Source organism: Chanodichthys erythropterus, chromosome 20 (assembly GCF_024489055.1).
Source record: "Chanodichthys erythropterus isolate Z2021 chromosome 20, ASM2448905v1, whole genome shotgun sequence".
Classification (NCBI taxonomy): Eukaryota; Metazoa; Chordata; class Actinopteri; order Cypriniformes; family Xenocyprididae; genus Chanodichthys; species Chanodichthys erythropterus.
The window spans coordinates 14,232,446-14,259,931 of record NC_090240.1 but is presented as its reverse complement, the minus strand read 5'-3'; the positions used below and the strand labels follow the sequence as shown (position 1 = coordinate 14,259,931).

Here is a 27,486-nt window from a genome sequence, read left to right as displayed (position 1 = left end):
AATCAACAGACTTTATGCAGGTAAGCAAGTAAGAACAACAGCGAAAAATGGCAGATGGAGCAATAATAACTGACATGAACCATGATATCATGATATTTTTAGTGATATTTGTGAATTATCTTTCTAAATGTTTCGTTAGCATGTTGCTAATGTACTGTTAAATGTGGTTAAAGTTACCATTGTTTCTTACTGTATTCACAGAGACAAGAGCCGTTGCTATTTTCATTTTTAAACACTTGCAGTCTGTATAATTCATAAACACAACTTCATTCTTTATAAATCTCTCCAACAGTGTGTAATGTTAGCTTTAGCCACGGAGCACTATCAAACTCATTCAGAATCAAATGTTAATATCCAAATAAATACTATACTCACATGATCCAGTGCATGCATGACGAACACTTTGTAAAGATCCATTTTGAGGGTTATATTAGCTATGTGAACTTTGTTTATGCAATGTATTATAGAGTCTTGAGCTTGGGGGCGGGGAGTGCAAGCATTTAAAGGGGACGCGCGTTGAATCGGCGCATTTATAATGATGCCCCAAAATAGGCAGTTAAAAAACTTAATTAAAAAAATCTATGGGGTATTTTAAGCTGAAACTTCACAGACACATTCAGGGGACGCCTTAGATTTATATTACATCTTGGGAAAAAAATATTCCAGGGCCCCTTTAAATAAAACATGGCACAAACTGACTCCTGATTGTTTATTGAAAACATTTAAGAACAGGTGAAGCCTAAATTCACCTTCAAATTAACTGCTAATCCTAGAGCTTCATATTACTTTTGTATATATATAAAGAAATAAAAGTGCATACCTTGAAATTATGCAGTGTATTTTGTATCGTTTATTAAACAATAAAATATGCATTGCATTAAATTGTGTGTGTGCATATACATAAATAGATAGGTGGACACTTAATGAAAGCACACACTAAGTCTACATTAATCCGCGTTATTATGTGATGGTTGTGATAGAGCTGCAGCAGTGAGGGAACATCTCATCTGTGACTGTGTCAGTGCAGAAACATGGGGGAAGCCGAGACTGTGCCATCCGACGAAAAACAAGCAGAAACCGGTATCTGTACCGCCGAGGAATCGATAGTATGGAGTCAAGAAGTAGAAGTGTGTCTTTTTCACGCCATGCTGGGTCATAAACCCGTAGGTAAGATGAATTCATCTTTTGAGTGATGTGACTAGGCCTGATCTCCGTGTATAGACTTTACACGTGAAACGATGTAACTTAACATCATAAATAAGGACCATGTGCTCCTTTTCGCCTTTTAAAGATGTAAAATCAATAATGCATTTATTTCATAACAACAGTCAGATTTTAAAATACTGATAAAGCATTTTAGAGTTTATCTAAGCGTTTTAGTGATCTTTATCCAGTCCAGTCGCTAATTAAGACCATTTTAATATAACGATTACATGTAATCGACGGTTTTATTATTTTAGAGTATTATTGAGTTGGACTATTTTATGAAATTAATAATATTGTGTTTACGGAGGCAGTAGACTAGCTTACATCTGTTGACATGTTAGCAAACGTTAGCGCGGCTGCTAACTAGCATGATAGCATTATGGCTAGGCTAATCTACATCAACACAAAGGTGTTTTCTGTGCTGTAAGGAGAGTGTCTCTTGTGAAACTGTTTCACATCTCCAGGAGTGAATCGTCATTTCCACATGATCTGCATTCGGGATAAGTTCAGTCAGAACATCGGCAGGCAGGTGTCGTCTAAAGTCATCTGGGATCACCTGAGCACCATGTATGACATGCAAGCGCTGGTAAGACAACTATTTTATGAGATTCATTCATTGCATGCAATAGACATCATCATCATCATAATATAATGTGATATATTATATGTGGTATCCAAAAGTCAAAATCTGGGATTCAAAATGGAAATATTACATTATTTCCAAAACGTGGAAGTAATAATCTCTCCAAAACCTGGAAATAATTAAAGTTGTTGGGTTTTTAAAACAATGAAAGGTTATAATGTAAAACATATAACTAATATTTAAGATTCTGCGCTATTTTTAGGTAACTAATCAAGTAAACACATTTGTGACACAGTCAGATGTTCAAATACATCGTTCAATTCAACTTCTCATGGTTATGTTGATGATAAAATTAGAAAAATATGTTTTCTAGAAGGACAGTTGTAAATAAAATAATCCAGTGGCCTTGGACATTCTGATCCTAATATTGTGAAGGACCCAGGTTTATTATAGTTAAAGGTGCAATATGTAAGATTTTTGTGGTAAAATATCCAAAAACCACTAGGCCAGTGCAATTTTACCCTCGGTCTCTGGTTTTATTTTGTTGAAACCATGGAAACACCAAAGACGCTTTAATATATTACATGTTTTAATAGACAAGGGAACATCTGTTTTGATATATTTATAGAAAACTAATTATTGTTATATAGCTGAACACATTTAGTCTTAATGTTTAAATCTAATTTTCTTGATTTTTTTTTTATTTTTTTTATTGTGAGTACCATGCTTTACCATGCCTCAAAGGAAAAACGGGCTGTTTCTCAATTCCAAGAACGCAGAGAACGGACTTGCGTTCTCGTGGAGTCCGGTCTTGCCAGGCGACCTTGAAAGAACGAACTCGGAAGGACTTGAGAATTGAGATGTGCTGCGATCTTGTTGCTCAACTGACCATCCCAGCATATTATAAGTGGCTAATGCACAATAAATACAACATATCATCACAAACAAATGTCATAACCTATTAAAAGATTTATTTCATATTATTATAGACATTGTTTTCATATAATTTTATATATATTTATGAAAATGAGTAGCCTTTGTGTTACATGCTTTATCAATGTTAAGATTCTTATTTATAGCCCAATAAAATACTACAGGCTTTCTTCAGGTTATCACTTTATTAAAATTAAGCAAAACAAACAGTTTACTTTCACGAGCCGTCACGTATTTGCGAGCTTGTAGGGAATCTCATAAGTGAGAACGAGAACTTTAAAGGTGCTAAAGAGGATCTTTTCGTCGACTGAGAAACCAAAGACTGTCAGTGAGTTTTTTAAATGAGTGCATTTAAAGAACAACCCCCCTCCTTCACAGCTCATTTTGAGGGAACGCCTCCCAAAACTCGTGCACGAGTATTGGAACACGAGTGTTTACCACCGGCATTCTCTGTCTCGTGTTAGTGGATTCATTATGTCGGACTCACCGCAGGTAACTCGTTAGCTGTGTCCCAATTCAGGGTCCGTGCACTTCGAAGTGCATGAAAGGGGTGGGGTTTTGGAGTGGAGGGTTGCCAGGTCTGCGCAACAAAACCATCCCAAAAGTAGTGTAATCACAGCACAAGTGTATAAGTATCCAATCCCAGACATGGCAACAATGAGCCGAGCGTCGCTACATGGCTATCGGCTGTGTGACAGACAGCTGACCGTTGACGTTTATGTGTGCATTTTAAAGTTTTTTGACTTTCTATTGGGTTTTGACATGCTTCACTGCCGGCGACGACAGTACACTGGACCAAAATATGTATGGTTAAACTATGTAATGTTAGTTTTATATCATTCGCAATAGTTAACCTTGTTTTGTTTTCTTTTTTATATTAAATTATGTTAAATTTATGTTAACTGTGAAAATATATACATTCATATTTCTACATTTATTCTGTATTTAAGTCTGAATTTAAAGTACAGTACTTCAGGATTTTATTCAACTGCACTCCATCTCAGAGACAAATACTGTATGTATGAAAACCAGATATTACAGTTTGATTTAGATATTGGTGAACACGGGGCATTTATGTGAATTCACACAGAACTCCTGTCGCCACTGGCGCGCAATGAATTGTGGGATAGTGTAGACCGCGAAGTGTCTTGAAATCGGTGCTTCATTCCACTGGGAAACGGAGAGGGTGCACTTGAAGTCGCTCTCGAATTACGTCAGCCCTCCTCGCGGCGCGGTGAATCGCACTTCAAAGTCCGCTTTCCCCCCACTTTTCTCAAGAACAGAATAGTGCATTAAATGGGCACATTAAAATGTATCGATATCAGTATTATTTAAATGTCACCTTGTCAATGAAACAGCCTAATTTCTGTACAGCTTATTTTTGTGATGTAAGTTAAAAATGAAATGCATAAGTTGTATACATTATATTTGTAAAGTAATTTATTTGTAAATGAGCCAGAGTAATTTCTAATTACTATAATTTCTGTTCGATAATTTTTTTATGCATGTTCATGTCTGTAAATAAAATAATTGTTCTGTTCATTGTTTATTTCTTTTATGCAACTTATAATTTTATATGAAACATTATACATATACAACATATACAATAATTTTTTGTAAATTAAATATTTTTACATTAAAATACATCGTTCTATACATTACATAAAGTCCAACTGTTTACAACAGAACTTAGGTTGAACATCATAAACAACAACTGAGATGGAGTGCAGTTGAATAAAATCCTAAAGTACTGTACTTTAAATTCAGACTTAAATACAGAGTAAATGTATAAATATGAATATACATATTTTCACAGTTAACATAAATGTAACATAATTTAACATAAAAAGCAAACAAGGTTAACTAGTTGCTAACGATATAAAACTAACATTACATAGTTTAACCATACATATTTTGGTCCAGTGTCCCGTCGTCGCCGGCAGTGAAACATGTCATGATGTCAAAACCCAACAAAAAGTCCTAAACATTAAAATGCACACATAAACGTCAACTGTCAGCTGTCTGTCACACAGCCGATAGCCATGTAATGACGCTCGGCTCATTGTTGCCATGTCTGGGATTGGGATACTTTTACACTGTGCTGTGATTGCGCTACTTTTGGGATGGTTTTGTTGCGCAGACCTGGCAACCCTCCACTCCAAAACCCCACCCCTTTCATGCACTTTGAAGTGCGCGGACCCTGAATTGGGACACAGCTATAATCTGCAGTTGTTACTCCTGTCTCCTGACAAAAACACTGCATGTTACAGTTACCGTAACAGTTACTGGAGCGCACAGCCGCGCACGTCTCTCTCAAGGGACGTAATGGCAGTGATTGACAAGCCAGAGGGTCAATCGTTTATGCGATGATCGCGTAAACGATTGGCTGATGTTTTAAAGGCCCTACCTCGTGCACAGATGATGTATATTAATATTATTCCTTTCAGTGCACCTAATAAATAGTCTTTTATCAGTTAGTAAAGACAGTTTCAAGTAATATTGCAAAAATGTATAAAACAAAACATCCTCTTTAGCACCTTTAAAGCTTACAGGCTTCCGTATGTCGACTGCCCGCAGCGTCTTCTGGGATTTTTAACGGTTCGATTCTCTCAAGTTTGCATTCGCTGCATCCTTGATATCAAGAACACATCCAGGTACTTTCATGCGTCCTCCGTTCTTGAGTATTGGAACGAACTTTGACGGTTGATGATGACGTAGAGCAAGAACACAAGGACGCAAGATCGCTGAAAAACGCATATTAAGAAACAGCCACAGTATTTTGTGAAGTAGCTAACATAGCATAATCAGATGCAGCTTTATTTTTAGTAACAGTAATACAGCATTTTCTCCATCATACAATACATTTTAAAATTAATTGCATGCCATTTATCAACACAAGCCATCCAATATTTAATCTGATATTGTAAAATGGATCTATCTTACTGCAGTGTGTAACAGTGTCTCACAGCAGCCGCCGAGTGAACGCACAGAGTAACGTTATAACATCATTTTCAACACTCTCAAATGTATCTAATATGATAAACAGAGCTGTGTTTCCTCATACTCATGACCGGAAAAGCGGAAGCGGCGCCGGCGACTGTGTCATAATAAAAGTCCCGCTGCTCGTGAGGCGTGTGTTGATCAATCGCTCCAGCTCCTCGTTCAGCTCCACAACACTCGCTCCTGCTCTGCTTCATACTACAGGAACGTTAATAATCACATCCATGAACATGATTTCTTCCCGAGTCCTATCTCGATTATTTCCACCGGCTGTGATGTGAAGACCACATGTCCCAAGATTCTGGGCTCAAACTTGCCGTCATCAAGCTACGCCTTTGTTTTGAATAGGCCTCTAGTGACCTCTAGTGGACAGAAATCTTACATATTGCACCTTTTAACTGAAACTTTTTTTTTCTTTCTTTTTTCTGCAATTTCCAATGGGACTAAATAACATTTACTGCTACAATACTACTCAAAGCTAATCAGTAAATTACATTTTGTTGCTGCAGCATGAATCAGAAATACTCCCGTTTCCAAACTCAGAAAAGAGCTTTGTGCTGCCTGAAGAGATCATACAGGATGTCAAAGAAGGTGAGCTGCTCTTAGTTTCTGTGTTGAGATCATCCACAGTTGATCTGTTTGGTTTTACTGATTGTTAAAAACTATTTTTTTTTTTGTCTTTGCGCAGGTAAAGTGGGATCAGAAGATGACGTGAAGGAGGAGTTCAAAGAAGAGAGTGACCCGCCTGCAACCCATGAAGAAGGTTCTCTCCTCCTTCATTCTCTTTATTTCTCTCATCTACTCACCCCTTTCTTTTTCCTTTCCTTCTCTCTCTCTTTCTTTTTGACGTAAGACGTCTATTAAAACCTGCGTCATTGCATCACTTTTTTTTCTGGATCGTTCTTCCGTTGGCGTGACGCTCAGCGTGGCTCACACTGGTCATTTGTGTCTCATTTTCAAAGGTCTGGGTCCCAGTATGGCTGGCCAGGATTTTGCGAGGTATGGACAGAAGAAAACGTTTCGCTCTGTTCCAAAACTCCAGCTTGAGCTCAGTACAGACCAGCTCATTACCAGAGGCCTCTGTAGACAGCCTTCAGAGACCTCTGACCATGTGCGTCTTTCTCTTCGTCTTTCTTTCGCTGTCCTTCTTTCTCTTTCTCTTTTGTCTTTTTTTATGTGTTCTGTGCACCCTAGCTTGTTGTTGTTCTCTGTGTGTATGGGGGGGGCATGAAGCATGGCATGTTAAGGGTTCGCTTTGACAGGTTTGTTGAACAAAGTCGCTATATATGACAATGAAAAAGCTTGCAGAAAGGTTCACCATAGAGCTGCACGATTCATTGTTAAAAGATATCGATCTTGATTCAAACACTCAGGCGATCTCTTTCCTAAGTGAGAACGATTCATCTGTGTCTATTAAACCTTTGACAATCACACTGTAACAATCAAATCTGTGTCGCTGAGCCAGCAGAGCAGTTATCATGTGTAGGTAAGAAACGGCTTCACAAAGTCTTTTCAACCACACAGTTTTGTTATTTCTCTTACAAATATTCATATTATCACAGAAGAGCTAGGATAGTAGTTTTTAATTTGGATATAAACACTGATGTCTGCGGTAGCGATCAAAATAGAGCAAATCACCTTTTGAAAGTAACCTGGCACGATTAATGATTGTATTGATTACATCGTTAAGCCACTAGGGGGCGTCAAGTGACTTAAAAAAATGTATTTGGCATTGAATCATTAATTCAAGAAATTCGTTCAAAAATGCTGATTCAACCAGTAATGAAACAAATGAAGTATTTATGAGTCATTGAATCATTCATTCAAACCGATTTTTAAAATGATTCGTTCAGATTAAAAATTTTAAATAGACAGCAGAAATTAACATTTTATCAGAACCTTAGTGAATTACACGTTATTTTGTTTAGTTGTTTGTTGACAATCGTGTTCTGTTTTAAAAAAAAAAATAATAATAATTGTGTTTTTCAATTAAACCAGAATTGTGCAGCTCTAGTTCACCAGTTTTTCAAATGTTTCTGGTAGCAAGGTTGAAGAAATAATACACATGGTTTTGACCATTAATTTGAAAATTGATAGTTGTTGAAGCAGACCGTAAAATGTGGTTATTAAACATATAATTCTAGGCTTTAAAAGCATCAGAGATACAAGTTCTGTTCCAAAACCTGGTGTTTTGCACCATACTTAGGCAGCATACTAACTTTCTAAATGACTGATTTAGAACCCTCTTCATTGGCAGCAGCATACTACAAATAGCACATTTAAAGCTCACACAAAACTCAATTTCAGTAGTGTTGTGTTAGCATGTTGCTAAGCTAACAACACAAGCTAATAAGCATAATGTGTGTTCACACCATGTTGGAATTGTCCGAATTATTATGAGATTGTGATTATTTTTTAGGTCAAAAGTTTATTTTCTTGACGAGATTATTATATTTAGGAAGTAAGCACAATCTTGGAGCTTGTTTCATTTTCTTCAGAAAAAATACATATTCTTAAAAGGTTAGTTCACCCAAAATGAAAATTTTGTCATTTATTACTCACCCTCATGTCGTTCCACACCTGTAAGACCTTCATTTATCTTCAGAACACAAATTAAGATATCTTTGATGAAATCCGATGGCTCAGTGAGGCCTCTAGACAGCAATGTCACTGAACTTCTCAAGATCCATTAATGTACTAAAAACATATTTAAATCAGTTCATGTGAGTACAGTGGTTCAATCTTAATATTATAAAGCGACAATTGGCCGATTCTGAGCTCCAAAGTTACATGATTTCAGCAGTTTGGCATTTTGACACGCGATCCAAATAACTGAATTGAAACAAAAGATGCGAAGCAGTGTTTTGAAATCGGCCATCAAGAGATATTGTTGAAAAGTCATTATTTTGTTTTTGTTTTTTGGTGCACAAAACGTTTTCTCGTTGCTTTATAATATTAAGATTGAACCACTGTACTCACATGAACTGATTTAAATATGTTTTTAGTACATTAATGGATCTTGAGAAGTTCAGTGACATTGCTGGCTATGCAGGCCTCACTGAGCCATCAGATTTCATCAAAAAATATCTTAATTTGTGTTCTGAAGATGAACGAAGGCCTTACGGGTATAGAATGACATGAGGGTGAGTAATAAGATGACATTATTTTAATTTTTGGGTGAACTAACTCTTTAAGAACATGTGACTAAATTTCTAAGGGACCGATTTAGAACCCTCTACATAGGTGACGACATGCAAAAACGTTGTGTTAGCATGTTGCTAAGCTAAAAACATAAGCAGAAGTTTCGTTCACGCCATGTTTGAATTATCATAATTACAAGATTCTGACTTGCATTCACGTCCTAATAGAGGACTTTTCTGATTACTTCAACCACCTGACCACTACAGCATCATGTGAAAACACTCAAAATGACAGTGACTCAAGCAGTAAAATAGTTAAGTAATTTTTTTAAAACATTTGTTTAATAATTTCTATAATTGACTACTGATAATCATACATGCAAGAATGATCTAAAAAAAAAACATACAGTATTTGTAGCTGTCACAGAGTTGAATAACTATGTAATATCCTGCTAAATAAACTATAACTTTATTAAGGCATTTGCATAATGACTGTTGATGATTACTCAAATTACAAGATTCATTTTGGTGTTAATAGCCATAGAAATGCATAATTCAGAGTCCGAGGAAATGAACAGCACAGAATAGAAAGTCTCTGGTTGTCATCTAGTAATTGCAGTAATTATCACACGGCGTGAACGCAACAGTAAACAGGGTACACACAAATATTGGGTAAAATACTGAATGGGAGTAAACCATTACCATTTCTCTCGCTTAGTACACTGTCTAGGATTTTTTTTTTTCTCCACAGAACTCATTGCATTCTTGGATTGCATTTTTCACAATGCTGTCTTAGAATTTGGCTAAAACGAGGGTTTCAGTCTAGTCCCTGCTACTTCATAGATATATTTTGAAATATTGGTGAACTCATTATGAGCAAAGGCTTAAACTTATATTTTAAGTGCTGTTCATGTGTGTGACTTACTGAGCTATTTACTTTACTTTCATTTGCTTATAAGCAAGTTTATAAATATTGAAGTAGTATTTAAGTGACTTCAGGACTTTAGGTTTTGCACATGAAAAATGGTGAAATTAATACTTGGTAGCATTTCTTGATGCTCACCTTTTAAATGGTTAGTTCACTCAAAAATCTAATTTCTGTCATTTATTACTCGCCCTCATGTCGTTCCAAACCCGCAAGACCTTCGTTCATCTTCAGAAGAGCTTTCTGATCTCCCTATACACTGCAACATCCTAACCAATTTCAAGGTCCAGAAAGGTAATAAAAACTACAGTGACTACAGTGGTTCAACCTTAATGTTATGAAGCAACAAGAATACTTTTTGAAAAAAAGTAAAGAGAAGAAATTGTTGAATACATTTTTGTTTTATTTTTGAGTACAAAAAGTATTCTCGTTGCTTCATAACATTTAAGGTTGAACCACTGCAGTCACATGAACTGTCTTAGCCATGTCTTTACCTTTCTGGGCCTTGAAATTGGTAATTTCATCAAAAAAATCTTAATTTCTGTTCAGAAGATGAACAAAGGTCTTACCGGTTTGAAATGACATGAGGGTAATTAATAACAAATTTTTCATTTTTGGGTGAACTAACCCTTTAAGTCAATGGTTCTCAACCAGCTGGGCAAGGCAAAGCAGACCAATGATCATCAGGCACCAAAAACATATTTAAATTATTAAATAAAATAAATTAATTAATTAAAACACATTAAACAAGATGGATTCTGAAATCCACAATAACTAGGATTTTTACTGAAGAACATATAGCTGTTGAAACTTCTGCAATCACAAAATTAATTGTGGTTAATGAATTTAATCATATCAATACTCCCAATTTCAAAAGTTTATTTTCTTGAAGAGATTATTAGGAAGTCTATTTAGGAAGTCAGCACATTCTTGGAGCTTAAAATACTTGAATTCTTAAGAAGGCAAATTGTGTTTTGACATGACAGCACATTACGTAAAGCTGGTTATGTAATCGTGGTTGACCTTTCTCTGAACACTTGTTAATGGAAGGACATATTTGGATTGGAGGATACATTCATGGTTTTTAGATTAGAGAAAACTGATTGTCCAAACTATAAATGCCAGTATTTTGGACGTGAATTTAAAGGTGAAGTGTGTAATTTCTGTGTGACTAGCATCACCAAACTATATTGTAAAATCAATGCTTGTTTTCTGCACAATTTCCCCTCTCTGTCTTCCATTGTTTGGGCAAACAGGTTGTTCTGCCACTAACTTTTACTATTGGTTAAACTAATGTCAGTCTTCATTTAATGTAGTCTAGTGGTGCAGAAATTACACACAACACTTTTTAATTATGATGGAAATTTGGTGGAAATAACCATTTTATTTGGTTTTACTTTATTTTAAGGTGTCCTTATTACAGTGTAATTATACATTTAAGTACTTAGTAATAACGCTTCAATACATGTACTTACTGTAGGGTTAAGATTAGGGTTTGGTTTAGGGTAGTTGCATGTAATTATGCATAATTTATTGTTATTACTACAGCAAGTTCATGTAACAAGGACACTAAAATATAGCGTTTCCTTTTTTTTTTGCTTTTCTTTTGTTTCTTTTGTTATATTATTAATGCTTTGTTCTTTGCGTTCCCTTATCCCACTCTTTTTTTTTTTTCTCATTCCTTCTCCCTTCTTCAGGCAGCAATTCCTCCGTGAAGATGTCAGAGAGGTCGGGCAGCGGGCGCGAGAAAGAGAGAGAGCGGGCCGAGAGGGGGGGCTCCGGTGAGACGGGCAGCGGGTCGAAAGAATCAGCCGGGGAAAAGAGGAAGAGGAGCCGAGCCGTGGAGAAGGTGATGAACTCCAGCAACCCCTCCAGTCCTGGAGGAGCCAAGCGCCGCAGGACGTAGCCGCAGCTTGCAGCAGGAGGACTTGGGACATCGGATGTTTGAAAAGAACTGACTGAGAAAGGCGTAGCTAATATTGGTCGCGCTTGAGCCAATGTGAAAGTGAAATGACGTGCAGGGGATGTGTGATGTTCGTGTGCGTTATCTGCAGTCCAGGGGTTCACTGCGAGGCGTTCCTGTGCTTTAAGCGTTCTGAGCTGTCCACAGACAAAGACAGCAGAAATATTGGGAAGTCTTTGGTGGTTGTGTAGGATCAGAGACTAGACTGATGGGGGAAAGTATGATAAACTAATAAGCTTTCCTCTGCTGAGTTTGGAAACAAAACAGTGACTTTTTTTTAAAAAAGGAAAAACGTTTCTGGGAATTTTAAGTGGTAGCTTTATTTTATTTTTGTCCGAACCATTGTTTTTGAGATGGACCTGAGAATCAACTAGTTTGTTGTGTGATTTAATAGGACTTGCACTGCAAATAAGTTGAGCTAGATGTCTGTTATTAACTGTATGAAATAAGCTGATTCTGTTAGCCTATTAGACGGTCATTGATCAAATGCTTAGGAAATAGTGATGGATATTTACACTGTTTCTGAGACATGCTTGATTGAATTATTTGACCAAATGTGTGTTAAGCACATCAGGAGTGTGTCCCTGATTAAAAAACATTATTGTGAACAATGTTGGTCTGATTTGATTTCTTAATTCCCAATCTGACAGTCAACAATATTTAATATGTCAGGGACCCTTTTGATCATTTTCTGGTCTATAATAAGACATATAAATGATGCCATATAGAAGAAATATTTTAAGTTATGATGCCACAGGAGATTATTTTAAAGTTATTTAGAAACAAACTATCCAGTGGTGCTTCAAGGAACACTGGCTTCTCTTTTCCTCTGTCAACAGATGATACTTACTTTTTAATTAATATTTTTATTCAGCAAGGACACACTAAATTAATTAAAAAATGAGGGTGAAGAGTTTTACATTACAACAGATTTCTATTAAAAATAAATGCTGTTTTATTCATCATAGAATCCTGAAAAATCTCCACAAAAATTAAGCAATCCAACAGTTTTCAACATTGATAATAATAATAATAAAATGTTTTTTGAGCATCGAATCATCATGTCATAAGTGACAAAATGAAGTCTGAGAGCGCAGAGACCTAGTCAAAATGTTTTCTACTGTTATCTCGGTAACACTTTACAATAATTTTCATTAGTTAAACATTAGTTAATGTATGAACATGAACTAACCATGAGCAATACATTTGTTACTGTATTTACTAATCTTCGCTAACATTAGTTAATGAAAATACAGTTGTTCATGTTAGTTCACAGTGCATTAACTAATGTTAACAAGATTTTAATAATGAATTAGTAAATGATGAAATAAATATTAACAAAGATTAATACATGCTGTATAGTTACAGTTCATGTTAACTAATGAACCTTATTGTAAAGTGTTACCATTATCTCCTTGCTTTTTCAGATAACCAAAATGCACATTGCATTTGAACAAAATGAGCATAAGAATATAATTTATTGATGAATGAGGTTTACTATGAAATGATCAACTTCAGAAAGTCTCAAGAACAGACTAGGAAACTGATCAGAACCTTGTGATGATTTTTTTCTAACTAATCATATTGAGATCATTTAAACTGTGTTCCATCTAGAGTAACCTGGTAATAAACATTGTTACTAATAATAATACAAACAAAATTATATTACTAATTTGTATTGACAGGTGTCATATTTCAAACGTACATTCAGACCCACACAGAGAACCAATCCAGTTCTTCTCCAGCAGGAGATAATTCAGGATAACATGCTGAGTCACTGAACACTGCTCTATTCCAGTGTGTTCCTCCTTCATCTCTCCTACTCTTCCTCTCAGCTCATTTCTGCTGCTGTTGCAGCTGTCTCACTGCAGTCCCTCTCCACCAGCCTCCCCCCACTTTGAGTGCCGCATTGCTGTATCAAAGTGGGGTGAGTTCATTACGCACACAGACTTGGACTGTGCCTGTGCCGCCACCTTTGCAGGAGCACAGAGTGTCTGTTTGCTGAGGGGAGAACAGGGTCCGTCTGTCAGCTGCAGGTAAGAGGCCACAAACATCCTTCTGTTGATAAGACTAACTATACTCATAAAGGATGACAGCTTTTTTTCTGTTCTGTGTTTTTATTTAGTACTTACCTGGTGAAGATATTTGGCATAAGACAAACTAATAACAATTTACACATTCTGTTCAGAAGTTCACATACCCTTGCATCTTAATTTTGGGTTATTTCCTTCAGCATCAAAGACTGTTTGTAGGCTTTTGTGATAGTTGCGCATGAGTCCCTGGTTTGTCCTAAGCAGGGAAGCTACCCTCTGTTTTTGACACACAAAAAAAAACTGAAACATTTTGAGTTATTTCCCAAAATGGAGGTAAGATTGTTACACCCTGCTTTGACACTCAATTGATGGACTTACAAAAGGCTACAAACAATAGTTGATGTTGACGCAAATATATATTGAGAACCAAGGGTCCATATATATATATATATATATATATATATATATATATATATCTTACAGATGATGCAAGGGCCATGTAAACTTTAAGTTTTGTAAATGTTAGGAGAAGGTATTTTATGAATCTTTTGTCTGAAAAAAAAAAATGTTTTGAGATTGTAATTTTGCAAGGTTATCTCCTCTTAAACTATTGATCTCATTTAATGAGATCAAGTCATCGGTCGTATGTATTGGTTATGACAATTGTTGAGACATTTCAAATAATATATATTTGTATAATTGCATATATGTATTGTATTTGTATCTGATATATTTCCCTTTTTATGTTGGTCAGAAATTACCATGAATAGCTTTGCTGTGCTCTAAAAAAACTAATACTGTCTAATACTGAATTGTGTTCCAGGATGAAAGTACATGTTTGTGTCTATGTGTACAAATGTTCTTTGTCTCACTTTCCACGGTTGTAGACAGAAGAAAGCTCCATCCGTTTCCATCCTTTCTTCCTGTCCTGTGTCATCATGGGGAAAGAGAAGATCCATATCAACATTGTGGTCATTGGCCATGTTGATTCTGGGAAGTCCACCACCACTGGCCATCTCATCTATAAGTGTGGAGGAATTGATAAAAGAACCATTGAGAAGTTTGAAAAAGAGGCTGCTGAGGTAAACAGGGTCTCAAGAGTTTTTCAACTCGATTCGATTTTGGTGTTCAAGTGGAGTCAAATTGCTGAGAGTACGATGAGTTCGAAGTCAGATTCTGCATAATTTTTAGTTGGTAAAGAGATGAACATCGATCAAGGGAAAACTGGGAGTTCAGTTGCACCTTTCACTTAAATTTAAGTGAACTCATTGGCATAGCAATGTCCTAATGTGTTGTGAGAATTGTGGTCTGTGCTGAATGATGGGTAATTCCAACCCACTTACAGTGTAGGATAATTATGTAAGACTCTTATTGTGCATAACACTACGCTTTCATCTCCGCTCAGAGCAAAGGGAGGCTTGCTGTGTAATTACATTAAGACATATACTCCTTGGAAGATGCCATTGGAGATGAAAGGAAATGATAAATGGATTTCTGGAGCTAACAGAACTATTAGTCAGGCCCTGCACTTCAGTCTACACTGTAAAAAATGAATGTGATTTTAATGGTAAAATATTGTAAATAGGTTAACAGTAAGTTCCCGTATTATATATGTCTAACCAGACATTCATGCAATTTTCACAGTAAAATGCTGTAAATTTTATGATTTTTATAAGTAAAAAGGACAAAATCAATGTATAATTTACAGTCAAAATCTGTAAAATGATGTTCCCACAATTCCCTGTGTGACACTCCACATTTGAAAGTATTTTGTTTAAATAATCATGTTTCTTAATAGTTTTTGTTATCAGTTATGTTCATTAGGGTTTTATGTTACTACATCTGTTGTTTAATTAAAGTTTATTGCATTATTTAAGTATTGTGGGTTACCATGATGGTGTTTTGCATTTGCGTGAATGACTCTGTGCGCCTTCTTTATTATAGTAAATACTTCAGCTTGTGGAAAAGATACTTGTGCTGAACTCTGATTCGTCATGTGGCTTTCTCTTTTACCACCTGCATTATTATTGTGGTTGTCAGTATATGTTAAAGGAACAAAACAAATTTTAGTAGTAGTGTGCATTGTTGAATTTACTGGTTTACATTCAAATTTTCTTAAATTACAGTTTTATACTGTAAATTTTACAGTTTGTTCTGTAAATGTGTTTACAGTTTTTCTGTATTTTTTACAAAATTATTCTGGCAACCACAGCTGCCAAAATTATTTTGTAAAAACTGTTTTTTTTTTTTACAGTGTACTTGACACACACTAAACTGTGAGTATGAGGCCTGAGTGAAGTGCAAAACTCACCTCTGTCTTTGAGGGTAACTTGTTCTTCATACAGCAAAATGTAGGGGGCAAAACATTGTGTGCACAGAGAAGCCAGTTGGATCTGTGTTATAGCATTACTAAAGATTAGGTGCTTTAGTAACCTTGACTGAACATCATCACTCTCAGCAGGGATTTTTACCTACAGTACAACAAGGATGGGCAACTCTGGTCCTGGAGGGATCCATCCCTAATCAAACACATGAAAATTCTAACCTGTATCTTCAGAGTTTCTTTAAAAATTACAGGCAGGAGTGTTTGATTAGGGATGGAGCTAGACATTGCTGAACAGTGGCCCTCCAGGACCAAAATTGCCCATCCCTGACTTACGAGCTTCCTTTTCAGAGCAGGACTGTGTTGGATTGTTGTGAAAACTGTTAAGCAATTTTTAAGAGTAAAAGTTGTCTGGAGCAAGTGCCTTGCTCAGGGGCACAAGGTATGGACCATTCTGGGATTTGAACTTAAAACCTACTGTTGTGAAAATTGTTAAGAGACTTTTTACAATGAATATCAGCTGGAGAAGGTGAATTACTGAATGGCACAATGTTGAGGCATAGTGTATTGACCCTTATGGGATTTGAACCTACTGTTGTGAAAATTGTTAAGATACTTTTTACAATGAATGTCAGCTGGAGGCACAGCATATGAACCCTCGTGGGATTTAAACCTACAACCTACTGTTGTGAAAATTGTTTAGAGACTTATTACAAGGACAGTCAGCTGGAGTAGGTGAATTATTGAATGGCACAATGTTGAGGCATAGTGTTTTGACCCTCGTGGGATTTAAACCTACAACCTACTGTTGTGAAAATTGTTTAGAGACTTATTACAAGGACAGTCAGCTGGAGTAGGTGAATTATTGAATGGCACAATGTTGAGGCATAGTGTTTTGACCCTCGTGGGATTTAAACCTACAACCTACTGTTGTGAAAATTGTTTAGAGACTTATTACAAGGACAGTCAGCTGGAGTAGGTGAATTATTGAATGGCACAATGTTGAGGCATAGTGTTTTGACCCTCGTGGGATTTAAACCTACAACCTACTGTTGTGAAAATTGTTTAGAGACTTATTACAAGGACAGTCAGCTGGAGTAGGTGAATTATTGAATGGCACAATGTTGAGGCATAGTGTTTTGACCCTTATGGGATTTAAACCTACAACCTTCTGTTGTGAAAACTGTTTAGAGACTTATTACAAGGACAGTCAGCTGGAGTAGGTGAATTATTGAATGGCACAATGTTGAGGCATAGTGTTTTGACCCTTATGGGATTTAAACCTACAACCTTCTGTTGTGAAAATTGTTTAGAGACTTATTACAAGGACAGTCAGCTGGAGTAGGTGAATTATTGAATGGCACAATGTTGAGGCATAGTGTGTTGACCCTTATGGGATTTAAACCTACAACCTTCTGTTGTGAAAATTATTACATATTTATTATTGGAACAGATCTCTGGAGCAAGTGTCAAGCTTGAGGGCACAATATTGAGGCATCATTTATAAACACTTGCAGGATTTGAATTTAAAACATTTCAGTAAACAGCTCAGGGTTCACAAGTTACATGATCGAAACGTTTCTCTAATTAGGGTTAAAAGCAGGGTTTAGAACAATGATAACCCGGGATTAAGCACAATGTGAAGTTGCCAGTGAGCTTTTAGAGGTACAATGAGCACTTCAGAGGAAAATCAAGTTACTGGATTTCTAGTAGGCCAGGCACTGGGGGGAAAAAAAACCTTTAAAGGATATTGAATAAGCTTCATATTTCATATCATTTCCTATTTATAAGCACCTACATGCAACCATTCAGATGTGTAAGGGATGTGTATTTATTATTTATTCAGTGAAGGCATTTTCCCCTTTTACCCTCACATTTTTTGTTTTGGCAGATGGGAAAAGGTTCCTTTAAGTACGCCTGGGTTCTGGACAAGCTGAAGGCCGAGAGGGAGAGAGGAATTACCATAGACATCTCACTCTGGAAGTTTGAGACCACCAAGTACTACATAACTATAATAGATGCTCCAGGACACAGAGACTTCATCAAGAACATGATCACTGGGACGTCTCAGGTAGTGACAGTTCTGACTCAATTAAAAGAATGTACAAGAATAGTGATGCTTGGCGAGAACATCCCCACCTAAAGCAAAGATTCTTCAAAATTCTCTCTCCTGCATAAGTATAATGGCACATGTTTTTGGATTGGAATTTTCATTTGTAGGTGAACTACTGTTGCTTTCATCCTTTCTCTCCCAGGCGGATTGTGCTGTTCTAATTGTGGCAGCTGGAGTGGGTGAATTTGAGGCAGGCATCTCTAAAAATGGGCAAACGAGGGAACATGCCCTGCTGGCCTACACGCTGGGCGTCAAGCAGCTGATTGTAGCTGTCAACAAGATGGACTCCACTGAGCCGTCCTACAGTGAGAAACGCTATGATGAGATTGTTAAAGAAGTCAGTGCCTACATCAAAAAGATCGGTTATAGCCCAGCCGCCGTACCCTTCGTCCCAATTTCAGGTTGGCATGGTGACAACATGCTGGAATCATCTTCAAATGTGAGTCTACTTGGCGTGTGTTTGTGTTTGTTTTCTACAAAGACCTCATACCGTTTGGCACTTGGCAGATTGCTAGCAATTTTGATTAATAAAATCATCTCATTTGTGCTGTGCAGATGCCGTGGTTTAAAGGCTGGAAGCTGGACAGGAAGGAGCAGCATGCCAGTGGCGTTACTCTACTGGAAGCTCTCGATACAATCATGCCTCCATCACGCCCCACTGACAAACCCTTACGTCTACCTCTACAAGACGTCTACAAGATTGGAGGTGGGATTAACCCACTCAATTCGTGCATAACCACATTTTATGGGGTGATGTCATTTTTAAGATCAGCTTGTGGTTATTTTTTGAGTTTAAAAAGCTTTTATGACTTGCTACACCACTATGTTTTCAGAACATGCTTATTCAGAGATGTCTTTTCTCCTCAGGTATAGGGACTGTCCCAGTGGGCAGAGTGGAGACGGGTGTCCTGCGGCCAAGTATGGTGGTGACCTTTGCCCCAGTCAACATCACTACAGAGGTGAAGTCGGTGGAAATGCATCACGAGTCTCTGACCGAAGCTCTGCCGGGAGACAATGTGGGCTTTAACGTGAAGAACGTGTCTGTAAAAGACATACGGAGAGGTAACGTGTGTGGGGACAGTAAGTCAGACCCGCCCCAGGAAGCATCAGGGTTTACAGCACAGGTGGGACAACACTCTTTGTCACCTTGTTTATCTCGATATCTTTCTTGATACCTAGATTTTGTTGTCTCTCTCTTTCTCTTTTTATCAGGTCATCATTTTGAATCACCCAGGTCAGATCAGCGCAGGTTACTCTCCTGTCATAGACTGTCACACCGCTCACATTGCCTGTAAGTTTGCTGAGCTTAAGGAGAAGATTGATCGCCGTTCAGGCAAGAAGCTGGAAGACAACCCTAAAAGCCTGAAGTCTGGAGATGCCGCCATTGTAGACATGATCCCAGGAAAACCAATGTGTGTGGAGAGCTTCTCTCAGTATCCTCCACTGGGTATGTGTCCGGTTCCCAACCTTACATTAAATACTTATGAATCACAGTGTGATTTGCTTTTGTTTTCTTTTCTTTGATGTTTTGCTTTGCTTTTGTTTTGCTTTCTTTTATGTTTTTTTTAGCTGTTTTTAGTTTTGTTTACCTCACTTTTAGTTTAGTTTTTCTTTTATTTGATATTTTGCTTTCTCGTTTTGTTTTGTTTAGCTGTCTTTAGTTTTGTTTTGCTTTGCGTGGATTTGCTATCTTTTATGGTTTGTTTTGTTTTGCTTATTTTTTTATTTTAATATCCAAAACATCATTACTTAAAATGGCTTTAGCAATTTGTATGTGAAGCCTACACATAATCAAGAGGAGGAGATATAATAAACCTTGTACATGGCTCTGCTAATTAGTTCCTTGATATTTTTAGAGGTTTTTTTCATGCCCTGTAAAATAATTTCTATATCTAAGGCTTTAGAAAAAGACATGATGATTAATTTTTGTTCTTCTCAAATTACAAGAACCAAGCAACCTGTACTGAGGTCTGTCATACTTATTTGGAATTGGCGTCTCAGGCTTAAATTACCATTAGTCACTCAGTCTCATGATTAATGAGATCCACTGCAATCTTTGTCAGGTTAAAGGTCTGACTCATCAGTGATGTTGAGCCTCCACATCTTCTTCTTGAAAACATGAGTTCATGATGTTCATGTTTCTTTCTCTGGATTACATTTCCTCTGATGCTGCAATTCCACTGAAACTGGTTATTAGGCCTGTTTCATTATACCGCCTCGCATCACATTTGACCTGCTGCAACATATCATTTTTACTGCATCTTGTTCTCATTATTTTTCCCCTAAAATCTCCATTAAAATTAGTTTTCACCAAGCAAATCTTGTTTCTGTAAGGCACAATCCTGATAGATGGCTGTGATTGGGTATTTAGTCAGCTCACACACACACACACACACACACACACACACACACACACACACACACACACACACACACCACTCAGAAAAGACACTAGGCCTTTCATCAAGCAATTTTCATTAAAAAGATATGTTTTTGTTTTGTTCTAGGACGCTTTGCTGTCAGAGATATGAGACAGACTGTTGCAGTCGGTGTCATAAAAAGCGTGGAGAAGAAGATCGGCGGCAGTGGGAAAGTGACTAAATCAGCCCAGAAAGCTCAAAAATCTGGCAAATGAATCTGAAACTCCAAATTACATTGTCACCTCAGGCCTCGCCCCAGCTTACATGCCCCCTTCATCTGGGCATGCTCAGTCTCCCCCCCCCCCGTGTGCTTGAAATATATTCTCGAACCAACATTTGATCGACTGAAGGAAATAATGAAAGACTGACGTGAACACATTTTGACTGGTTGCACTGTATATTCACTTTTAATAGCAGACCCGTACACAAGTTGCATGGATGTCTGTCTGGATATATGCACGGCATCTGTTAAATGAATGTAGCTGGTATTGCTGAGTAATGTGTGAGTGTGTGTTTGTGTGTGTGTGTGGTGTAAAGAAATAAGTGGAAAACTCCACTTTGACCAGTATAACAATAATTATGATGTCCAAAGGAAATAAACCGCTGAAGTTTTGTATAATTTATAACATTGATAAGAAGCTAATCGATCCAAAGCACCATTTGTCTCCTTTCAGACCCTTGCAGCTGAAACCTGTGACGAATAAATAAAATGGGAAAAAAGATACAAAAGTTGTTACTGGGGTGGTACCCTTTCAAAAGATACACCTTTGTACACACCATAAACCCTAATGCTCAAAATACTTAATTGGTTTGAGTAGGGCAAACTCAAATTAAACAAATGAGTTCAATCAAATGAACTTTTATGAGTATTTACAACTTTCTTTTTCTTTTGAGTTCATGAAACTGACACAATTTAGGTAATCTGAATTGTTTTATTGTTTTAAATTTTATGAACTTGTTTCGTTTAATTTAGACAAACTTAAATATACCTGAAACTGGGCTGGGATTTTGTATTTTCCAGCATGCTTTGCCATGACACTCAAAAGAAAGAATAAATGCTAAAATTAAGTGTTATATATATATATATATATATATATATTTATTTGTTTTTTTTTTTTTTTTTTTTTTTTTTGTGCAAGATTAATGTTAAAGAGTGCATATTATTACCTCAAAGGTACATATTGGTACACTCAAAAAAAAAAATGATACATTGGATTTGCTTAATTTTTGTATGTCAACAGGTTCCACGTAACTGGATTATGTTGCATTTAATTAACAATATTTCAGTAAAGTTAAGTTTATTACATAAGGTTAATTCAATGCCATTTAGCTGAGTCAGGTTAAAGGGATAGTTCACCCAAAAATGAAAATTTGATGTTTATCTGCATACCCCCAGGGCATCCAAGATGTAGGTGACTTTGTCTCTTACACAAATCATGATTTTTAACTCAAACCATTGCCGTCTGTCAGTTGTATAATGCAAAACAAAATCTATGAGAGTAAAAAAAAACATGCACAGACAAATCCAAATTAAACCCTGCGGCTCATGACGACACATTGATGTCCTAAGACACGAAACGATCAGTTTGTGTGAGAAACCTAACAGTATTTATTTAATTTTTTATCTCTAATACACCATTTCCAACTGCCTTGAGCGCACGCGCGGCATCCGGTGCGTGAAGTGTGTACGCGCTCTGGCGTAGTTTAAAAATGGTGCCTGTAGTACAACAGTTGTTATACAAATGGAAGTAAACCACTAAAAAACATGGTAAATAAAACTTCATTTTATTTTGTTACTTTTCGTAAGGGCAGCTTTACAAATAAAAAGGACACATACAAAGATCTTGTTCACATACCTCAGTTAGATGTGGAAAAACCATAGGCACAGCTGATGGTTTAAGTCGTACATGATCCTCTCCTGAGTTTGTAAAATCATCAGGGGAAAAATGATCGCTGCAGACCCTCAACAACTTTAGTACGTTAATGGGTGTGTTGATATCCAGCCGAAGAGCAATCAACCATAACTTCAGGCGAGCAAGCTCCGAAGTTGGGAATACGTGGAAAGTCACCACTGCCGAATGAGTTTGCACGAGAAAACGTAATCTTTTAGTTTTAAGTCAGTTTGAACAATCTGGATAAGCGCAAGTAAGTACCATTTTAATCAGCCATCGTACCGTGAGTGTGCTCAAGGCAGTTGGACATAGTGGTGTATTAGAGGTAAAAAATGACAGAAATACTGTTTGGTTTCTCACACAAACCGATCGCTTCGTGTCTTAGGACATCAATGTGTCCTCATGAGCCGCAGAGTTTAATTTGGATTTGTCTAAGCAAGTTTTTTTTACTCTCATAGATGGTGTTACCATTGACATGCATTATACAACTGACAGACCGCAACGGTTGGAGTTAAAAATCATTATTTGTGTTCTACTGAAGAAACAAAGTCAGCTACATCTGCCCTGGGGGTAAGCAGATAAACATCAAATTTTCATTTTTGGGTGAATTATCCCTTTAACATTATTAATTTGTCCAAAACTATTAAGTTCAGTTACCCTAAAATAAATATCAAACAAAAAATCAAATAAGTAATCTAGTTTAATTGATTAGTTTATTTAGTGAATGTATTCAAGATCAATTTTTACAACTTTTACAAAAGTTATTTAAGTATAATACTTTTAATACAATCTTTACTCTGTAAATACTTTTATTTTTAGGTGTTAGCTAGAAGACTGTTTTGCTACATCCATGGCATGCCCAAAATGGTTGTTTTTTTATTAATAAAACAACTTTAATTCTTGTTAGCAGGTCCTCAACCCAAGCACATGCTCTACACTTAACCACAATGGTAACCTCCAAAAAGCACTACATACCAGAAACTCCTTTAAATACAGTCATAAAAGAACATTAAACATTAACAAGTCTCCCAATTTTATCATCTTGATAAAATAAAATGCATAAAATAACATTTTATTTCAACATTTAATCTCCCTATCCAGCCATTGCAAAGCATAATGGGATGGGAAAGTCCTGTGTTGGATTTATTTAATTTACTTAAGTAAATTGAACAAGGATCAAATGTTATTTTTGGCTTACTTAATTGAAACATGTTCTTTCAAAATGAAAAAAAAAAAAAAAAAAAAAGGAGTTGAGCCAAAACACAACTGTTTCAAGTCAGTTTAACACAATGCAATTGTTTGAATGAGAAAACTAATACAATGGTGTTAAATAAAAATGAGTTTTAAATAAACTGAACAATATCATAAAATCTATTTTTTTTTTAAGTGTACCAAAAGTGTACATAAATGTATCTTCTGTACCTATAAAAGAAAATTCAAATTGGTCAAGTAAATTCAGTGTTTCACATGGTCATCATTTGGAGTCTTGCTCTAGTGGTCTTGGTCTTAAGATCCCTTAAGTATAACCTTGGTATGGGCCTGGAACTCATTTATTTGTCTTTGTCTGAGTCTTAAAACCGATATAAAACAATGTTTTCTTTATATTTTATGAAGAATTTCATTAAAATTGAGGGGGGAAAAAAAGCTCTTGGACCAGATATTGATTTGGGAGTCTTCAATTGGATTTAGACCTTGAGAGGATTATGTCAGGGCCTTGAGCTCCTGTCTCGCTCTAGATCTGGTATTGGTCTTTGCATGACTCAGTATAGCCACAAGAGGTCACTAGTGTACTTGCCTGAAGGTGTCTGGTGAGATATTGGTGGCTCTATCTTCCCCTCTCTCTCTTTTACAAAGTAATGGAAGTGTCTTGAATTCTAGCTTAAATCAGAAGTCCAAAGCGCTGAAACTCCATGGAGGGAAAACAGATTATAATGTTTGGGTTTTCAGAGCAGTTTACTGAAATCTAAGGTTACTTCATTCACAGAGTTCAGCCATTAATGTTTTTGCTTCACTTTTATTTAGCAATTCTAAGAACTTAAAACACGTTTAAAAAGCAAGATTGCATTCTGGTTAGGGTCTGCACACACCACACAGTCCACCATAATGGACACTGATAGGGTTTTGTGCCTTGAAGCTTTCTATCCTTTTTCTTGCCACTATCGTTTCTTCAGAATTCCACTCACTGCTCTTTAAATGGAGTTTTAAATGAATCTAAGGCTGAATCACAGCAGTTAATGGCAGTTGGCTCTTTCCCTGTTGACGTATGAATGGCGATGGAGGCCAGAAGCAGTCTTTTGAAATGATAAGTGAAATAATTACGGTGAGTGAGTAGAAATGCCCGCAGAAGGGCCATGGGGTTGGGGTGTTGTGTTTGGTGTGATAAATTAAATCGTCAGGCCTTTTGTCCAGGCTTTCAACTGAGGGACATGAATCATACCCCTGTTGAGTCCACGAAAACAGTCTCTGGGAGTGACTGGAATACTAACTTACTGCCTGCAACACAGTATATAAGCTCTGCTCCAAAAATGTCTACGCGTCCTAGCTAGACAGTATTTTAAGGGCTCATGAGCAAAGAAGGATCTTCTAAATTTTTAAGTTTAAAAACTCTAACGCAGCATCATCCTTTACAGGCTCAGTGAAAAAATTGGTTGAAAGTTGAGAGAAATGCAGATTATAAATACATTTAAATCACTACATAACAATAAAATTACTATTTTACCCAATATTTAATTTGCTGGATATTTGTTTAGCCTATATAAAATATTGTATTGAAAATATACAGAATAATATAGGCTTTTGTCTTAATATATTACAATATATTGAATAATAGTATACACAAGGAATTGCTGCTTTTCATATTTAGAAAAATTATATATTGTAATGTTATTTTTTAATTAATAATACACTTCATAATATATAAAAGTACATGTGATAAAATAGGGTACTGTGTGTATAAATATTATATTGATTATATATGTACTGTATATATTCACATTTATATGGAAAATGTATGTATATGCACACAATTTTGAAGAAATATATATATTTTCAGTATTAATTTTTAGTAATTTTAGTACTTTATTTTAGTTAGACGCCAAGACAACATTTATAATTTTAATTATTTTTTTTATTTATTTTATTGTTATTTTATTTTATTTAAGCTTTATTTTAGATTTAGTTAACAATAAAACACTGATTCTACTTTATATTTTTATATGCCAGAAATACTTAAAAGATTAGTTCGCTTTCAAATGAAAATTACTCCAAGGTTTACTCAGCGTTTGGTAATGCTTACTGCCATTATAAAGTTTGGATGCGTCAGGATATTTATTAATATAACTCCGACTGTGTTCATCAGAAAGAATAAAGTCATATACAACTAGGATGGCTTGAGGGTGAGTAAAGCTTGGGCTAATTTTCATTTGAAACTGAACTAATCCTTTAAGAGTAATGCTAGTCATTCTGAATTCAGCCAGTGTACTCTGTTACTGCAAATTTTTTAATGTGAATATTGCATGCATACAGAAAATGTACAGTACAGTATGTATACTGCCAACTACACACAGTAATATGGAATTCATATGATAGTACACCACTATAGCCACAGTGTAATGGATAGGAATGCATGGAGAGAGAATATACTTTACATTTAAGATGTGAACTGAAAACAACAATGCAAAACTTTTGGCCTTATGATACCAAAGTACACAATAAGAAGTAAGACTTATATATCATTCTCAGGTGTGTTTACGCATTTACAGTGAGGGAATATGATAGCAAGGCATGTGACCTTATCAGTATTCAGTGGTCTTCTACTTTGCACTGACATTTACAGGAAGTAATTGGCTGTGGAGTGCACAGAGACCTTGTTGACCTAAGGAATCCTTCGCTTTTGTGGACATACTCAGTCCTTGGGGAAACCAGCGAGAACAGGAACCTATAACAAGGGACTTCTGCTCGGTAAATATGTAAAGAGTTCCAGAGAAACCCCGCCTTTTACGGCTCACCACAGGTATCTACCTAGGGATTTTTAGCATCATTTTCTTCAATTAATTTCATCAAGACTCTTCCCATAAACTAGCTTTACTTATTTATGAGGACTCTTTTAATAGATTCATCACACATGGACAGTTGCATCGAAGATGGGAAAACTTGCATTATTGCTAACGGATATGCACTGTCACAGCTCAGCCTGACTTGCTGCCAAAACCGACAGTATTACACACTCTGTTTGCTTGCAGATGGAATCTGCAGACTTTTTTCTTCCAAAACCTGCAGAATAGATTACTATTATTGGGAGCTAAAAGCTATCACTTTGTTAAAATTCGGCATGAAACAGAAGTTGCAATAGACTTTCTTCCATTTTGTGATATATATCCTAGTGAAACGTAGACTGGGTAAACCCAGCCTGATCTGCCGGCGATTTGATTTCGCAGCCTACATTCATTTCTACTGCTTCTGTTACACTTTTGCGGGAACCAATCACAGACTGGCTTATCCACCTTGCTCGATATTGGCGGGTATAACATGATGACGATAGAGAAGCGACGGCAAGCACGACCGTCAATCCAATTCCTTTGAACCTCTCGACCATGCTGAATGACTTCTTTAGTTTAGCAAACAAATCGCTCGAGTGGGTGTAAATACCACTCACTTTCATGTTTTTTTGCACAACCTGCAAAAATCGCTCGATGCCATTGCTGCTTCTGCAAACCGCTGATCAATGCTACAAACCAATAGAGGGTATGTACGTGACGTCACCGTCGACCGTTACAACTGCGGTCAGGTCAAGTGCCACAAAGACTGAGTGGCAGCATTGGTTTTCAGCGTAAATGCCGCGAAAAACACACAAAACACATCCAAAATGGGAAAGAGCTTTGTGAATTGACTGAACAAATAGCTTTGACACAAAACCTGAGGTATATATTTAAAGACTGCCAAAAAAAAGAAGCAAA

The 27,486-nt window shown here is 36.5% G+C and overlaps 2 protein-coding genes across 3 annotated transcripts; both read left to right on the top strand.

The window, feature by feature from the left end:
• Positions 1 to 958: 958 nt before the first annotated feature.
• On the top strand, positions 959 to 12,353 carry mrgbp (MRG/MORF4L binding protein). 2 transcript variants are annotated; one of them, XM_067371835.1, is made up of 6 exons: positions 959 to 1,167; positions 1,671 to 1,792; positions 6,232 to 6,313; positions 6,411 to 6,485; positions 6,685 to 6,833; positions 11,485 to 11,653. In XM_067371835.1, exons 1-6 carry the CDS (start codon positions 1,032 to 1,034, stop codon positions 11,500 to 11,502), a joined length of 582 nt encoding a protein of 193 aa, XP_067227936.1. In that variant the 5' UTR covers positions 959 to 1,031; the 3' UTR covers positions 11,503 to 11,653. The 2 variants fall into 2 exon arrangements, with proteins under 2 accessions (XP_067227936.1, XP_067227935.1); XM_067371834.1 differs by lacking the exon at positions 6,685 to 6,833 and having other exon boundaries at positions 960 to 1,167; positions 11,485 to 12,353.
• Positions 12,354 to 13,658: 1,305 nt separating this feature from the next.
• On the top strand, positions 13,659 to 21,348 carry eef1a2 (eukaryotic translation elongation factor 1 alpha 2). Its single transcript, XM_067370571.1, has 8 exons — positions 13,659 to 13,786; positions 14,671 to 14,865; positions 17,998 to 18,177; positions 18,362 to 18,658; positions 18,775 to 18,925; positions 19,087 to 19,343; positions 19,432 to 19,666; positions 20,727 to 21,348. The coding sequence occupies exons 2-8, from the start codon at positions 14,722 to 14,724 to the stop codon at positions 20,852 to 20,854; spliced, it is 1,392 nt and encodes a 463-aa protein (XP_067226672.1). The 5' UTR covers positions 13,659 to 13,786; positions 14,671 to 14,721; the 3' UTR covers positions 20,855 to 21,348.
• Positions 21,349 to 27,486: the final 6,138 nt, after the last annotated feature.

What these genes read in the sequence shown, in the direction of transcription:
- mrgbp (XM_067371834.1), top strand. Translation starts at nt 1,032, where the DNA reads ATGGGGGAAGCCGAGACTGTGCCATCCGACGAAAAACAAGCAGAAACC. An exon ending in GCTGGGTCATAAACCCGTAG is followed by an intron (nt 1,168 to 1,670) that starts GTAAGATGAATT and finishes TCACATCTCCAG; the next exon opens with GAGTGAATCGTCATTTCCAC. An exon ending in CATACAGGATGTCAAAGAAG is followed by an intron (nt 6,314 to 6,410) that starts GTGAGCTGCTCT and finishes GTCTTTGCGCAG; the next exon opens with GTAAAGTGGGATCAGAAGAT.
- eef1a2 (XM_067370571.1), top strand. Translation starts at nt 14,722, where the DNA reads ATGGGGAAAGAGAAGATCCATATCAACATTGTGGTCATTGGCCATGTT. An exon ending in TGATCACTGGGACGTCTCAG is followed by an intron (nt 18,178 to 18,361) that starts GTAGTGACAGTT and finishes TTTCTCTCCCAG; the next exon opens with GCGGATTGTGCTGTTCTAAT. An exon ending in CTCTCAGTATCCTCCACTGG is followed by an intron (nt 19,667 to 20,726) that starts GTATGTGTCCGG and finishes GTTTTGTTCTAG; the next exon opens with GACGCTTTGCTGTCAGAGAT.